The sequence below is a fragment of the Lampetra planeri genome, chromosome 48, assembly GCF_965212315.1.
Source record: "Lampetra planeri chromosome 48, kcLamPlan1.2.h2, whole genome shotgun sequence".
Classification (NCBI taxonomy): domain Eukaryota; kingdom Metazoa; phylum Chordata; class Hyperoartia; order Petromyzontiformes; family Petromyzontidae; genus Lampetra; species Lampetra planeri.
In genome coordinates this window covers 3,841,125-3,856,855 of record NC_136154.1, presented here as the reverse complement: position 1 = coordinate 3,856,855, position 15,731 = coordinate 3,841,125, and the positions used below count along the sequence as shown (strand labels likewise).

The window sequence follows — 15,731 nt, the reverse complement described above, 5'->3', positions numbered from 1 at the left end:
TGCCACTCCACCCAGGACACCCCAAAAAAATCAGTGAAGGTGGTGTCATGCAACAGGGCATTATTGAAATGCCAGTATGCCGATCCCCTTGGGACTCCTCGTATTTTCATTTGGAGTAGTATAAAGTGATGATCCGCCAGTGGTGCAGCCTAAATTCTGGATGACACTGCACTATTTTCAAGGTCTTTTGATATTTTAGAATCGGTCAATCCTTAACTGCGACAATGGTTCTTGTAAAGGTGAAACCTTGCTGCTTTGGATGCTGTGTCCACCACACGTGTACCAGATTGTATGTGCGGCGCATCATTGATGGGTGTGTAGTGAGTTCAACTGAGTCGCAGATTTCCACTTGGAGGCAGCGCATTTATTTAGTTCCAACACACGGGCTAAACTCTCCCCTTAATAGAATAACAACCTCGGGTGGTGACCACCCGGCTAACTACATTAGTTACCACGTAACTGTTAACTACGGACCCGGGATCAACAGCATACTGCCCGAGTCCACGTGCTGGAAGACTCGTAGAATGGAGATCGTAGACGAAGGGTGTCTTTCCCGGGACGAACAACCACGATCCCTCTCGGGACTCGGCTTATATTCTCTGCGGCGTGGCCGGCTCCGCCCTTGGCCACGCCCCCCTTCCAGAACCATCGGGAAGGACCTGGGTCCCAATCACGTGACCCCCCCAAGCCCCCTCTTGGGGGCCCCCCTGTCATCTTAACCGGTCGCGTGTCCTCCCGGGTCAACCAGAGTGCCGTGGCCTCACACGACCTTCCCCTTAGGTCGGCACCCACACACACTGTCCTGTCGGGCCGGCACTGCACCTACAGCATGGTGACATCCAGCGATGTTACTCGTCCCACACCGTGCCCCTCTAGGGCCGGTAATGTACCCAAAGCATGGTGATATCCAGCGATGTCACTACAGGTGTATGAATGTTAATGTGGAGAGAAATGTCATTAAGTTCGATTGTTACCTTGAGGGGTGTCTCTCTCCCCCCCCCCCCCCCGTGTCTCTCTTCCCCCGTGTCTCTTTCTCCCCGTGTCTCTCTCCCCGTATCTGTCTCACCGTCTCTCTCTATCTCCCAGTGTCTTTCTCCCCTTGTCTGTCTCCCCGTGTCCCTGTGTCTCTCTACCCGTGTCTCTGTGTCTCTCTACCCGTGTTTCTTTGTGTTCAGGGGCCTGCTTAAGGCGCGGCTCCGGCTGGAGTACGCGTACCACACACATGTCGGTGATGTGCACGTCTTCTTCGAACGCTGGGGAGCCGGACAAGCCCCTTTCTGTACCAGCGTGGATGGCACCCTCGTGGTGTTCACCTTCTGAAGCGCTCGCTCGTCACCGTGGCGTGCGCCATGACCACCACCACCACGTGACTTTTCTTTCGTGTTGTGTGCGGTGCATTAAGCGCCACAGCGCGTGGATTTGTAGCGTTTGTTTATTTGTTTGCTGGTGACTTTGCGTATTTCATATTGGAATCGCCTACAGTGCTGTTGCTGCTGGTGGCAATAAAAGTTTTTTTTAAAGTCAAAAGTCTCCCCGTGTCTCTCCCCCCGTGTCTCTCTCCCCGTGTCTCTGTGTCTCTCTCCCCGTGTCTCTCTCCCCGTGTCTCTGTCTCTCTCCCCGTGTCTCCCTCACCGCCCGGAGCCAATCACCATCGGGCGGAACTAAACCTCCCCGGAACCTAAAAAAACGCGCGGGGCGTTCAGCTGCGCCGCGTTTTCTGCGGACTCGGACCCTTGACTCTGGGACAAGATGGCGGCTCCCTGTAAGTAGTGACCCCGGCGACTTTAACTCGGGGAACGAGTCAGAGAGAGACTCAAAGAACGACTCAGGGAACGACTCAGAGAGAGCCTCAGGGAACGACTCAGAGAGAGCCTCAGATAGAGACTCGGGGAACGACTCGGGGAACGACTCGGGGAACGACTCGGGGAACGACTCGGGGAACGACTCGGGGAACGACTCGGGGAACGACTCGGGGAACGACTCGGGGAACGACTCGGGGAACGACTCGGGGAACGACTCGGGGAACGACTCGGGGAACGACTCGGGGAACGACTCGGGGAACGACTCGGGGAACGACTCGGGGAACGACTCGGGGAACGACTCGGGGAACGACTCGGGGAACGACTCGGGGAACGACTCGGGGAACGACTCGGGGAACGACTCGGGGAACGACTCGGGGAACGACTCGGGGAACGACTCGGGGAACGACTCGGGGAACGACTCGGGGAACGACTCGGGGAACGACTCATTCAGAGGACGACTCGGAGAACGATTCAGAGAGAGAGACTCAGGGGACGACTCGGAGAGAGACTTAGGGGACGACTCGGAGAGAGACTTAGGGGACGACTCAGGGAACGACTCAGAGGACAACACGACCACACCACAGAGAACTCAGAACCACATGGCCACTACAGTTACGCAATGACGCAGTCAGTCACAGTCACACAACACCAGTCGCATTAGCACAGAAAGTCACACGGAAACCACAATCACACAGACACCACAGACAAAGATCCCCCGTCTAGCCTTAACAGACTGTAGAGGCAAGTGCTGTTAGCGAGCACCTATGAAGGCCGGAACGGTACACGAGGGGGTGGGTGGCCAGCACCACGCCCAGCCGCCTTTGTCTCCCCAGTGGCGATGTTTACACACCGCACCAGGTACTCATTTGAGGCTGAGCCGACCTAGGGGAGGCCCGGAATTGGTTCAGATAATCGTCACTGGGTGTTTGCCGTGAGCGGGAATCGAACCCGGGTCGCCAGGTTCGTAGCGCAGCGCGCTAACCGCTACACTACCGCCCCACGGAGACCATAGTCACACACAATCACACACAGTCACACACAGTCACACCGTCACACCCTAGCCACATCGTTAGCTCGGATGCAGATTCCACGGCTTCGACTGCGTTCCGCATCCCAGTTGCCTTTATCGCCTCCCTCAGTTCTGCCACTTACACGGCCCTGTAAAGCCACTGTGACGTCACCTAATCTCCCCCGCTCCCTGTCTCTCTTCTCTCCCTGTCTCTCCTCTCCCCATCCTCGTCTCCCCGTGTCCCCTGTCCCTCCCTGTCTCCCCATATCCCCGTGTCTCTGTCTCCATGTGTTCCCGTGCGTTTGTGTCTCCCCTCCAGTTCTCCGCGCTGTCCGTGCTGCTGCTGCTGCCACCCCTTCGTCTCTGTGGTGAGAGGCGCTTTCGGGCCACTCGGCTGTGAACGTCGGAGCCGGGGGGGGGGGCTGGCTGGGGGGGGGGGCTGGCTGGGGGGGCAAGGGGGTGGGTGTGTATGTTGATGTGTATACGTGTGTACGTGTGTACGTGTGTCCGGAAAAAAACAACCTCCTGCCTCCTCGGTGGTGCCGGACGTTAACGATGTGGTGAATGCGTGCAATGCCATGGAGGGAAGGCCAATTCTATTCGGCTTTTCCCCTCTTGCAGCCACCACAGCCGCCATTGGGGGCTCTGGATGGATGCGAGGGGGTGGTAACCCCTCCACCTTCAATACAAGTACCACTAAAACACGTGCTAAAAATCCAACTAAGCTTGTGCCGGAGGCCTTGGGGGCGGGGGGGGGGGACAGGCGTCTATGACGTCTCCTGGCCAAAACCCATTTGGCAGAACCAGGAATCTGAATCCTTACCCTCGGGGTTCCTCCAGAAATAGCAAAAAGTCACTGCGAGTGGCCACGTGGAATGTTCAAACGCTGGCTGTGGATGAGAGGCTGCCACTCCTCTGTCGGGAGCTGGACCAGTACTACCTGGATCTTTGCATTATTCAGGAGGTCTGGTGGACTGGCTCTGGTTCCAGTCACCATGAGAGGTGGATAGTACTCTACTCGGGGCAGAAGACTGCCAAACAACAGGGAGTGGCTCTTTCTGAACAAAAGAATGAAGGGAGTGTGGGAGCGTGACTTTGAGGTGTAGGAAGCTGTACGCCCCAGGCTACTGTAGGCTAACCTTCCCTTCAACCAGATGCGAGGTGAGGTGGTGGTTACTTATACCCTCACCAAAGATGAACTTCACTTGAGGGATGCAGGCAAGGTCGATGATTCAGATGCCTTTTATGACCTGTCAGGTGCTAGCTAAAGTGGCTCCTCGGGATAGAGTCATCTTGTTGGGTGACTTTAATGCCGGAATGGGTCATGATTCTGGCACCTGGGCTGGAGTGATTGGAAGGAATGGGCCAGATCAGCTCAATAACAATGGTAGGAGGCTGCTAAACTTCTGTTCACACCATGGACTTGTAATTACCAACACGCTGTTCTGGCATCGCCACATCCACACGACATCATGGATGCATGCCGGGTCCAAGCAAGAACATCTGGTGGACTATATAGTGATGGAACACCAGGACCTACCGTGGAGTTGATCTGCCCACTGACCATCGGCTTGTCATCTGTAAGATGGCTGCCATTCTTCCACTCCGGTGGTGATTGTATATCCAGGACCCCATTCAAACCCACAGCGGCCTGGTCTCAGCTAGCTGAAGAAGCTCTCTCTGGTGTGGACCAATCAGTTTCAAAGACAATGCATATATTATCAGAGTATGTTATTAGTTTGCATTCTGACCACAAGTATTGTGGTTAATGCACACATGATTCCCTGTGAAATGTTTCAGTTCGGTGTTTTAACATCGTAACACCTGTTTTGTTGCCAGAAAAAAGGGGAAAACCTCTTCTCATGTTTTGGTACACTGGCAAAGGAGGTCCCATGATGATTGCAAGAAGTCGTCACCCCCTGTGAGTGATTGGCTGAATTGCGATCGGGTGAGGAAGTACAAAATGCGACCCAGAGCCTGAGACCAGGAAAGGTGCCAAGCAGAGATGATCTCCCAAGTGAAATGCTGATGGAGGGTGGCGTTTGTGCGCCGACTGCCCCATATGACAAAACAATAACAGTCTGGACCACTGGATGGGTTCCGCAGGGTTGGAATGATGCCCTGGTGGTCCCCATCTTTAAAAAGGGGGACCACACAGACTGTAACAGCTACAGGGGCATCTCCCTCCTCAGTGTGCAGGGAAAGGTCCTGGCAAGGATTATTCAACATTACCTTGCAAGGCACGCTGAGGAGAGGCTTGCGGGACCCCAATGTGGTTTGAAGCCAGGGCAGTCCTGCACAGATGCTATATTTTTTGTCCGTCTGGTACAACAGATGTGTAGGGAATTCCAACAGGACCTACATCTCTGCTTTATTGACATGGTCAAGGCCTATCATAACATACCTAGGCGTGGACTCTGGGTTGTTTTTCTTGCTTTCGGAGTCTCCTACTCTCTGCTCACAATCAGTAAGAACCCTCATGATGGTGGGCAGACGTTCGTAAAACTATGTGGCGATTCCCTGTTCACATTGGTGTGCGAGAAGGAATATTTAAACTTTTTTTCTGCCACAGAGTTCATGAAGCCTTCTATGGCCGTACCGGAGGAATCTCCATCGAGTACAGATACAACGGGAGGCTGATCGATGCCTGGGTGCAGTCAAGGGATAGCTCCGTGTCGGTCAACTATGTTACGTATGCTGATGATCTGGTGAATACTGCTCACTTCGAGAAGGAATTGCAGGCGCTGTTACTAAACCTGGAGCATGCCATTAAGAGGTGGGGCCTGACTATCAGACCCACCAAAACTAAGCACCTGCCTGAGTATGTTGTGCCATCAATCACTCCACCCCCTCAGCTCCCCATTGGTGATGGAGCAGTTGTGGAGAGATTGGAGCATTTTCCATACCTGGGCAGCATGCTTATGACCAACTCCGGTTTGACAGCAAAGGTCTCACTCTGAATCAGTTGGACGGAATTATCTTTTCATCGGCTGCGCAATGCTGTCTTGAAGCTCCCTGGTCTGTCGCTCCGCACAAATCTTTGGGTTTTCTCGGCCACAGTCATGCCCTCCCTTCTATACGCTTGCAAAACGTGGACTCAACCTAGTGGAACATCTTCGTTAGTTAGAAACATTTGGGCTTTCATGCCTACAATCCATCCTGAGTTTAACCAGGCTGTATTGTGTGAGGAGCTCACAATTAAAAAAAAAATATGGACAAAGTCCCATCGGTCAGCTCCTCCGACAGGCAAGGCTGCGTTGGCTGGGTCATGTAGCACACATGCCCAGCCACCGCATGCCTAAACAGCTTTTGTTCTGCCAGATAGAGGGAGCTAAATGGGCGCGGCACAGGCTAGAGAGCAGATGGAGTGATGTGGCACAAGAGGATGTGTAGCTGAGTGGACTTGCCAATGACTGTACCAGTGGTGTCAAAATTGGCCTCTGTGGAGGAGGCTCGTGAAGGATGCTACTGGGCAGTTGGAGGCAGTCGCCCTCCAGCAACAACGCAGGGCAGCAGAGCGACACAACAACGAGCGGAGTGCCGGGCGGATAAAACACAGCAAGTTGGCACTGTCAGGGGCACAGGTGGTGCATCAGCCAGTCATCTCAGTCAATCAACCCATGGCAACTGCAGGGTCTGTCCCTTGACCTCCTGCCAACGGGCGTTCGACATTTCACATGGCCTTAACGTGCACTTAACCTGGCACAAGTTCCGTAGTGATGTCACTGCCACCTAAGCTCGAATGGTGGTTGTTGTGTGTGTGTGTGTCCGTGCATGCGTGTACGCTGACGCATACGTGCTTGTACACGCCGGCCTTCATAGTTGCTACTCGCTAACACCACTTGCCCCAACAGTCTGTTAAGACTATATGGGGGATCTTTATCTTTGTGCGTGTGCAGGCATGCTCCGGGCGTGCGTGGGGCCGGCTCGTTGGCGTCACTGCCTCCGGCCACCGTCCCCTCGAGCCGCGGGGAGTTTGTGGTGACTAAGCTGGACGACCTCGTCAACTGGGCCCGCAGGGTGTGCCACTCACCCACTCACCTACTCACTACTACACTACACACTAAACTACTACACTAATACACTTCACACTAAACTATACACTACACTATGCACCACTACACTACTATACACTACTACACTATACACTACATTACTACACTATACACTACACTGCACTACTACACACTACACTACTATACACTACTGTACTACACTATACACTACATTACTATACACGACACAATACACTACTCGACACTACTCCACTCACTACTACACTCACTACTACACTATACACTACACGAGTATACAGTACTTTACACTAAAAAACTACACTACTACACTATACACTACACTACTATACACTACACTATACACTACTCTACTCACTACTACACTATACACTACACAAGTATACACTACTATACACTACACTACTATACACTACACTATACACTACTCTACTCACTACTACACTATGCACTACTATACTATACACTACTATACTATACACTACTACACTATACACTACACAAGTATACACTCCTATACACTACACTACTATACACTACACTATACAGTACACTAATACACTTTACACTACACTATACACTACTACACTACATTACTACACTATACACTACATTACTACACTATACACTACACTATACACTACTACACACTACTATACACTACACTACACACTACGATACACTACACTATACACTACACTATACACTACTATACTATACACTACACTATACACTATACTATACACTACACTAATACACTTTACACTACACTATACACTACTACACTACATTACTACACTATACACTACATTACTACACTATACACTACACTATACACTACTACACTACTATACACTACACTATACGCTACTATACTTTACACTACACTATGCACTACTACACTATACACTACACTAATACACTTTACAGCCCCTCGGGTTACGGAAGGGTTGGGTTCCCGAGAACAAACCATTTGGGAAATTGAACAATTTCCCCCCATAAAATCGAGATAGAATCTCATAGCCGGACATAATCATTTCCTCCCCTACTACTCGATTACTGTGTCTGTTTTCTACCGGTGCCGTATTGCGCTGTCGCTCATTTTCTATCGCTGCCCCATATCGTGTCGCTGTATCTACGCTCTGCACCTCCTACGATTCTTTCGTTTCAATCTACCCTGACACTACCCCCATAACGAAACTAACGGAACATATATTCTTCGTCCACTTGTTTATGAATACCACAAAGCATTCTAATATTAATATGTTAACAGGAAGCGGTCACTTACAAAATGTTCGTTTACCGTACAACTAGCCTTGGCGGAGACTTCTCCAATCGCCGTTGGCTCAGCCCGGATTTGCTGAACATTTCTGTGAGGTCCTGGGGGAGGGGAAATCCCTCACCCTGGAAAACATCGTGTGGCAAAGGGGGTGACCCTGCTGAGGCTGCCGTACCTCAAATATTGGAAGAAGTAGTCACCCCCTGTGAGTGGCTGGCTGAAGTGCCATCTGGTGAGGAAGTACACAATTGTGAAATGAGCTTAAAATTAGAAAGACGAGCGACTGAAATGTGGGAAGCAAACAATGACGTAACGCTACAAAAGGAACAGAATGATGTAACGCTAAGAACATTTCCCTGAATCGCCGTGAAGCTCGGCCTCGGTGAAGGCGGCGTTCTGGTGGAGCGAGAAGACGTACGGCTGCCCGTCTGGTTACGAACCTGGCAGCCCGAGTTCAATTCCTGCTCACGGCCAACACCGGCGGCGATTATCGACTCAGCCTCAAATCAGTACCTGATGCGATGTGTAAACATTGCCACTAGGAAGAGAAACGCGGCTGGGCGTGGTGTTGGCCACCCACCCCCCTCTTGTGCCGTACTGGCCTTCATAGCTGCTTGCTAACAGCACTTGCCCCTACAGTCTTATTAAGGCTATATGGGGGATCTTTGTCTTTTTCTATCTGAATACCTGTGTATGTGTGTGTACGTTTGTGTATATGTTTGTACGTGTGTGTACTTTCTTACAGAGCTCACTATGGCCCATGACGTTTGGCCTGGCGTGCTGTGCGGTGGAGATGATGCACATGGCCGCCCCGCGCTACGACATGGACCGCTTTGGCGTCGTGTTCCGGGCGTCCCCGCGCCAGGCGGATGTCATGATCGTAGCCGGGACACTCACCAACAAAATGGCGCCTGCCCTGCGCAAGGTACGCACGAGTGGGGGGGACGATGTGACGGGGAAACGCACGGGGAGAGACGCGGGGAGACGCGGCGTGGGGACGTGGGGAAACGCACGGGGAGAGACGTGGGGAGACGCGGGGAGAAACAGGGAGACACGGGGAGAGACATGAGGAGACGCACGCGGAGACGCGACGGGGAGAGGCATGGGGAGACACGGGGAGAGACACGGGGAGAGACACGGGGAGACGTTACTGGGAGACCCAGGGAGAGGCGGGGAGAGGGGGAGATGCGGCGTGGAGAGGCACAGGAAGACACGGGGAGACATCGGGAGACGCAGGGAGAAACAGGTGGTGGTGATTGTGTGTGATGGTGATTATTGTGGGGAGCGGTAGTGTAGCGGTTGGCATGCTGCGCTATAAACCGACGACCTGATTTCAATTCCTGCTCACGGTCAACACCACCACCCGAGACAATAATTTGAACCGGTCCTGGGCCTCCTCTAGGTCGACTCAGCCTCAACTGAGTATCTGGTGCGGTGTGTAAACATCGCCACTGGGGAGACAAAGGCAGCCCGGGCCTGGTGCTGGCCACGCATCCCCTCATGTGCCGTGCCGGCCTTTGTCGGTGCTCGCTAACAGCACTTTCCCAAAAAGTCTGTTAAGGCTATACGGGGGATCTTTGTCTCTGACAGTGATTGTGTCTGTTGTGTATCTGTGTGTGTGTCTGTGTGTGTGTATCTGTGCGTGTATCTGTGTGTGTATCTGTGCATGTATCTGTGTGTGTGTGTCTGTGTGTGTATCTGTGTGTGTATCTGTGTGTGTGTCTGTGTGTGTATCTGTGTGTATCTGTGTGTGTGTGTGTGTCTGTGCGTATATCTGTGTGTGTGTCTGTGTGTGTGTGTGTCTGTGTGTGTGTGTCTGTGGTGTATCTGTGTGTGTGTGTCTGTGTGTGTGTCTGTGTGTGTGTCTGTGTGTGTATCTGTGGTGTATCTGTGGTGTATCTGTGTGTGTGTCTGTGTGTGTGTGTCTGTGTGTGTGTCTGTGTGTGTGTCTGTGTGTGTGTTTGTGTGTGTATCTCTGCTTGTATCTGTGTGTCTGCAGGTTTATGATCAGATGCCTGAACCTCGCTGGGTTATCTCCATGGGAAGGTTAGTTTCTGAGTGTGTGTGTGAAAGTCTGTGTGTGTATCTTCGTGTTTTTGTGTGTTCATGGGAACAAGAGTGAGTGAGTAGGTGTGTCTGTGTGGGTGAGTATGTATGGGTGAGTGTATGCGTGGATGTGGGTGAGTGGGTGCCTCAATTATTGGAAGAGGAAGTCACCCCCTGTGAGTGCCTGTCTGAGGTGCCATCTGTTGAGGAAGTACTGAAAGGCATCGGGCAGAGATGATCTCCCAAGCGAAATGCTGAGGGAGGGTGGCGTTTGTGCACTTGCCCTACATTACATCATACCAACAGTCTGGACCGCTGGACGGGTTCCGCAGGACTGGAAGGATGCCCTGGTGGTCTCCATTTTTAAGAAGGGAGACCGCACAGACTGTAACAACTACAGGGGCATCTCACTCATCAGTGTGCGGGAAAGGTCCTGGCAAGGATTATTCAACATCGCCTTGCCAGGCACGCTGAGGAGAGGCTTGCGGAGCCCCAATGTGGTTTCAGGAAAGGGCGGTCCTGCACAAATGCCATATTTTCTGTCCATTTGCTACAGCAGAGGTGTAGGGAGTTCCAACAAGACCTACATCTCTGCTTTATTGACCTGGTCAAGGCCTATGATACCATCAGTAGGCTTGGGCTCTGGGTTGTTCTTCGTGCTTTCAGAGTCCCTGACCCGTTGCTCACGATCATTAAGGACCTTCATGATGGTGAGCGGGCCCGGGTAAAACTACGTGGCCGGAGTCGGAGTCATTCCCTGTTCACCTTGGGGTGCGACAGGGATGTCCTCTGGCTCCAACATTATTTAACATCTATTTCGACCACGTAGTTCGAATTTCCATCTGGTACAGATACAATGGGAGGCTGATCGATGCCCGGGTGCGGTCAAGGGATGGCTCCCTATTGGTCAACCACGTTATGTATGCCGATGACCTGGTAATTGCGGCTCACTCAGAGGAGGAGTTGGAGGCGCTGCTGCTGAACCTGGAGCTTGCCACTAAGATGTGGGGCCTTACTGTCAGCCCCATCAAAACTAAGCACCTGCCTGGGTATTTTGTACCATCGGGCACTCCACCCACCCCCACAGCTCCCAATCGGTGATGGGGCAGTTGTGGAGAGAGTGGAGAGTTTCCCATACCTGGGCAGTGTGCTCATGACCAGCTCCGGTTTAACAGCAGAGGTCTCACTCCGAATCAGTCGAGCGTCATTATCTTTTCATCGGTTGCGTAACGCTGTGTGGAAGCTACCTGTTCTACCACTCTGCACGAAGCTTCAGGTCATCTCGGCCACGGTTATTCCCTCCCTTCTCTATGCTTGCGAAACGTAAACACCCCTAATGGAAAATTTTTGCCGGTTAGAAACATTTAGGCTGACCTGCCTACGATCCATCCTGGGTTTAATCAGGCTGGATTGTGTAAGGAGCTCACAAATCCTTAAAAGATGTGGGCACATTACCATCAGTGAGCTCCCGCAGGAAAGGCTGCATTGGTTGGGCCATGGAGCATACATGCCCAGCCACCACATGCCCAAGCAGCTTCTTTTTGGCTAGATGGAGGGGGCTTAATGGGCACGGCACAGACTGGAGAAGAGATGGAGTGATGCGGTTTGGGAGGATATGAAGCTGAGTGGACTTGCCGAACACTGGTATCAGCGGTGTCAAGATCAGCCTCAGTGGAGGAGGCTCGTGAAGGATGCTATTGGGCAGATGGAGGCAGTCGCCCTCCAACAATAACTGAGGGCAGAGGAGCGACGTTCACAACAACGAGCGGTGTGCCAATGGTGCATCGGCCAGTCATCTCAGTCAGCCAACCCGTGGCACCTGGGCCTGTCCCGTAACCCCCTGCCAGCGGCCATTCGACATTTCACGTGGCCTTAACGTTCACATCGCCACTTAGTGGCGAATAGCGGTTGTATATATCTATGTTTGTGTGTGTGTGTGTGATTGCTTGCATTTATCTGTATGTATATATCCGTGTGTGTATGTGTCTGTGTGTGCTGGTGTAGCTGTGCCAATGGAGGTGGCTACTACCACTACTCTTACTCAGTGGTGCGTGGCTGTGACCGCATCGTCCCCGTTGACATCTACGTGCCCGGTGAGGCTCCTGACACGCACGCACACGCACACGCACACGCACACAGACGTACGCGCACACACAAAGATCCCCCATATAGCCCTAACAGACTGTAGGGGCAAGTGCTGTTAGCGAGCACTTATGAAGGCCGGAACAGTACACGAGGGGGTGGGTTGCCAGCACCACACCCGACCGCCTTTGTCTCCCTAGTGGCAATGTTTACACACCGCAACAGGTACTCATTTGAGGCTGAGTCGATCTAGGGGAGGCCCGGGACCGGTTCACATAATCGTCACTGGTGTTGGCCGTGAGCGGGAATCGAACCCGTGTCGTCGGGTTCATAGCGCAGCGCGCTAACCGCTACACTATCGCTTCCCATACACATACACATATGTACAAAGACAAAGATCCCTGGTATAGCCCTAACAGACTGTTGGGGCAAGTGCTGTTAGCGAGCAGCACCTATGAAGGCCGGCACGGCACACGAGGGGGTGGGTGGCCAGCAACCACGCCCGGCCACCTTTGGCTATGTTTACTCACCAACCGGTTCAGATAATCACCACTGGTGTTGGCCGTGAGCAGGAATCGAACATTCACACACATATACATACGTATACACACAACAACAACAACCGCCATTCGCCACTAAGTGATGGTGACATCACCACGGTGCCTGTGCCAGGCTGTGTGCACGTTAAGGCCACGGGAAGTGTCGAACGCCCGCTGGCAGGAGGTCACTGGACCGCCCCTGTTGCCATGGTTTGCCTGACTGAGATGACTGGCCGATGCACCACATGTGCCCCATACTGTGCCAACAATGTTCGAACACATGCACGAGCACATGCACGCGCACGCACCCACACACACGCACCATAATCACACACACACGCGCGCACCACAAGCACACACGTACCATAAGCACATACACACACGCGCGCACGCACCACAAGCGCACACGCACCACAAGCACACGCGCACCACAAGCGCACACGCACACACGCACAAGCGCACACACGCACAAGCGCACACACACATACCACACGCACACGCGCGCACCCACGGCCGGTCCGCAGCCGATCCCAATACTGAGCTACGTAGCTCTTTTTCAGAAGCCTTGAGCTGGCTACCACCAACCATAGCTCGACCAAGTGGGCATGCGTCTGCGGTGTGCGTGGTGTGTGCGCGTGTGTGCGTATGTGCATGTGGTGTATGTGTGTGTGTGCACAGTGCGTGCATGTGGTGTGTGCACGTGGTGTGTGCGTGCGTGTGGTGCGTGTGTACGTGTGGTGCATATGAGTGTCTGGATGTGGGGAGCAGTAGTGTAGTAGTGGTTAGAGTGCTCCATTACGAACCCGGCAACCCGAGTTCGATTCCCGCTCACGGCCAACACCGGTGACGATTATATGAACCAGTCCTGGACTCCCCTAGGTCGACTCAGCCTCAAATGAGTACCTGGTTTGGTGTGTTAACTTTACTGCTAGGCGGCCGGGTGTGGTGTTGGCCACCCACCACCTCGTGTGCCGTGCCGGCCTTCATAGGTGCTGCTCGCTAACAGCACTTGCCCCAACAGTCTGTTAAGACTACACGGGGGATCTTTGTCTTTGTTGTGCTCGTGGTCTCCAGGCTGCCCTCCCACAGCGGAGGCTCTCCTCTACGGAGTGCTGCAGTTGCAGAAGAAAATCAAGAGGCAGAAAGTGATCCAGATGTGGTATCGGAAGTAGACAGCCACCACCACCGTCACCACCGTCACCACCGTCACCACCGTCACCACTATCAACATCTCCATCGCAACCGCCGCCTCCACCATCGCTGCTACCACCGCCACCACCGCCAGGACCACCACTGCCAGCAGGACCGCCACCACCGCCACCAGGACTGCCAGAATCGGCGCGTCTGCTGCTGCTGCTGCTGTGGTTTTGGCTCGCGATTAGCACGATTGGCTACATAGAGGTTCAACGTATAGACATGCAACACACAGACATGCAACATACATATAACGTAATACATACAACGTGCATACATGGCGTCCGCGTGTTCCCCGTGGGTCGAGTGTCGGTTTGTCCGTGTGTCTTGAGTGTGTATACGAGTGTGTGTGCGTCCTTGTGGGGAGCGGTGAGTGCTACGCTGCGCTAAGAACCCGGCCACCCGAGTTCGAATCCCGCTCACGGCCAACACCAGTGATAGAGATTGTCTGAACCTGGTCCTGGGCCTCCCCTAGGTCGACTCAGCCTCAAAATGAGTAGCTGGTGCAGCAGTGGCGTGTGGTAGTAAACATCGTCACCTGGGGGAAAGACAAAGGCAGGCCAGGCGTGGTGCTGGCCACCCACCCCCTAGTGTGCCACAGTGCCGGTAGCCTTCATTGGTGCTGCTGGCTGCTCGCTACTCTCAGCCCTTGCCCCAACAGTCTGTTCGAGGCTGCACGGGTGATATTTGCCTGTGTATGTGTGTATAGGCGCTCGCTATTAGCAACACTTGCCCCAACAGTCTGTTAGAGGCTACACGGGGGATCTTTGTCTTTGCTGTGTGGTGTGGTTTTATCGTGCTGTTTTTGCCTCGGGTGTAAATCTCTCTCCCCTCTCTCCCCTCTCTCCTTCCTCTCTGCGCTCGCGCACAAAATAAACCACAAACAGCCCCGGGGCGAACGTAAGCTCGACGTTGAGTCGTTATCTGGTCGGTGAGCGCTCTGCTACTCCTTTAAAGGTCCCCCACCACAGCAGACACTGCCCAGCGCGAGGGGGCAAGTGACGAGAGAGAGAGGTCATGGTAGAGAGATGAGATTGGTTAGATTGGTCGGCCTTCCACCACTAGACGAGTTGGGTTAATGTAACCCTGGGGAGGTAAAGATACAACAAACCACACAAAGACCTTCACAAGCCCCCGGTGATTGATTATCTTAAAACAATTTACGTCGCGCTTTACGCGAGGCTCTTTGCACACAACAACGTTTACAGCGTATGAGTGTAATTGGTGATAAACGAGGTGAATGAAATGGATGAGAGGAAGCGATGTGGGACAAATCTGTGATGATGCGTGAATTCGGTGAAATGACAGTAAATGATGACACATGGATTCAATCAGTGGATTAAATCAGTGGGGTTAATGAGCGATCGCCGTGTAATGAGAATATGAGGAGGGAAAAGTCGTGGTGGTGTTGGTTAGGGGTGTAATGTATGAACTTGGCGGGAGACGACCTTACGGGTAGCAGTTGTAATGTATGAACTTGGCGGGAGACGACCTTACGGGTAGCACACTCTTTTATTAACACCAACTTATATTACACGGGTGGCTAACTCCAGCCTTAACCCACAGGGTTACCCCGGCTACACCCGCACGGGCTCTTACGCCCCGTAGCCTCTCAGAACACACCCAGCCGGGGTGTCCGTCTCGACTCTGGGTCCCACAGTCTCGGCCCACATGGACGTCAGACCACAGGTCCCACAGTCTCGCCTCCGAGCCACACAGGGCCCCGGTCCTCACACGGACAGCGGG

General features: G+C 53.1%; 1 protein-coding gene across 1 annotated transcript; it reads left to right on the top strand.

Moving 5' to 3' along the window:
• The first annotated feature begins 1,696 nt into the window (after positions 1-1,696).
• On the top strand, positions 1,697-14,889 carry LOC144733867 (NADH-quinone oxidoreductase subunit B-like). The gene is made up of 7 exons (XM_078615875.1): positions 1,697-1,762; positions 3,131-3,179; positions 6,711-6,831; positions 8,870-9,049; positions 10,124-10,170; positions 12,175-12,263; positions 13,866-14,889. Exons 1-7 carry the CDS (start codon positions 1,750-1,752, stop codon positions 13,961-13,963), a joined length of 597 nt encoding a protein of 198 aa, XP_078472001.1. The 5' UTR covers positions 1,697-1,749; the 3' UTR covers positions 13,964-14,889.
• The last annotated feature ends 842 nt before the right edge of the window (positions 14,890-15,731 follow it).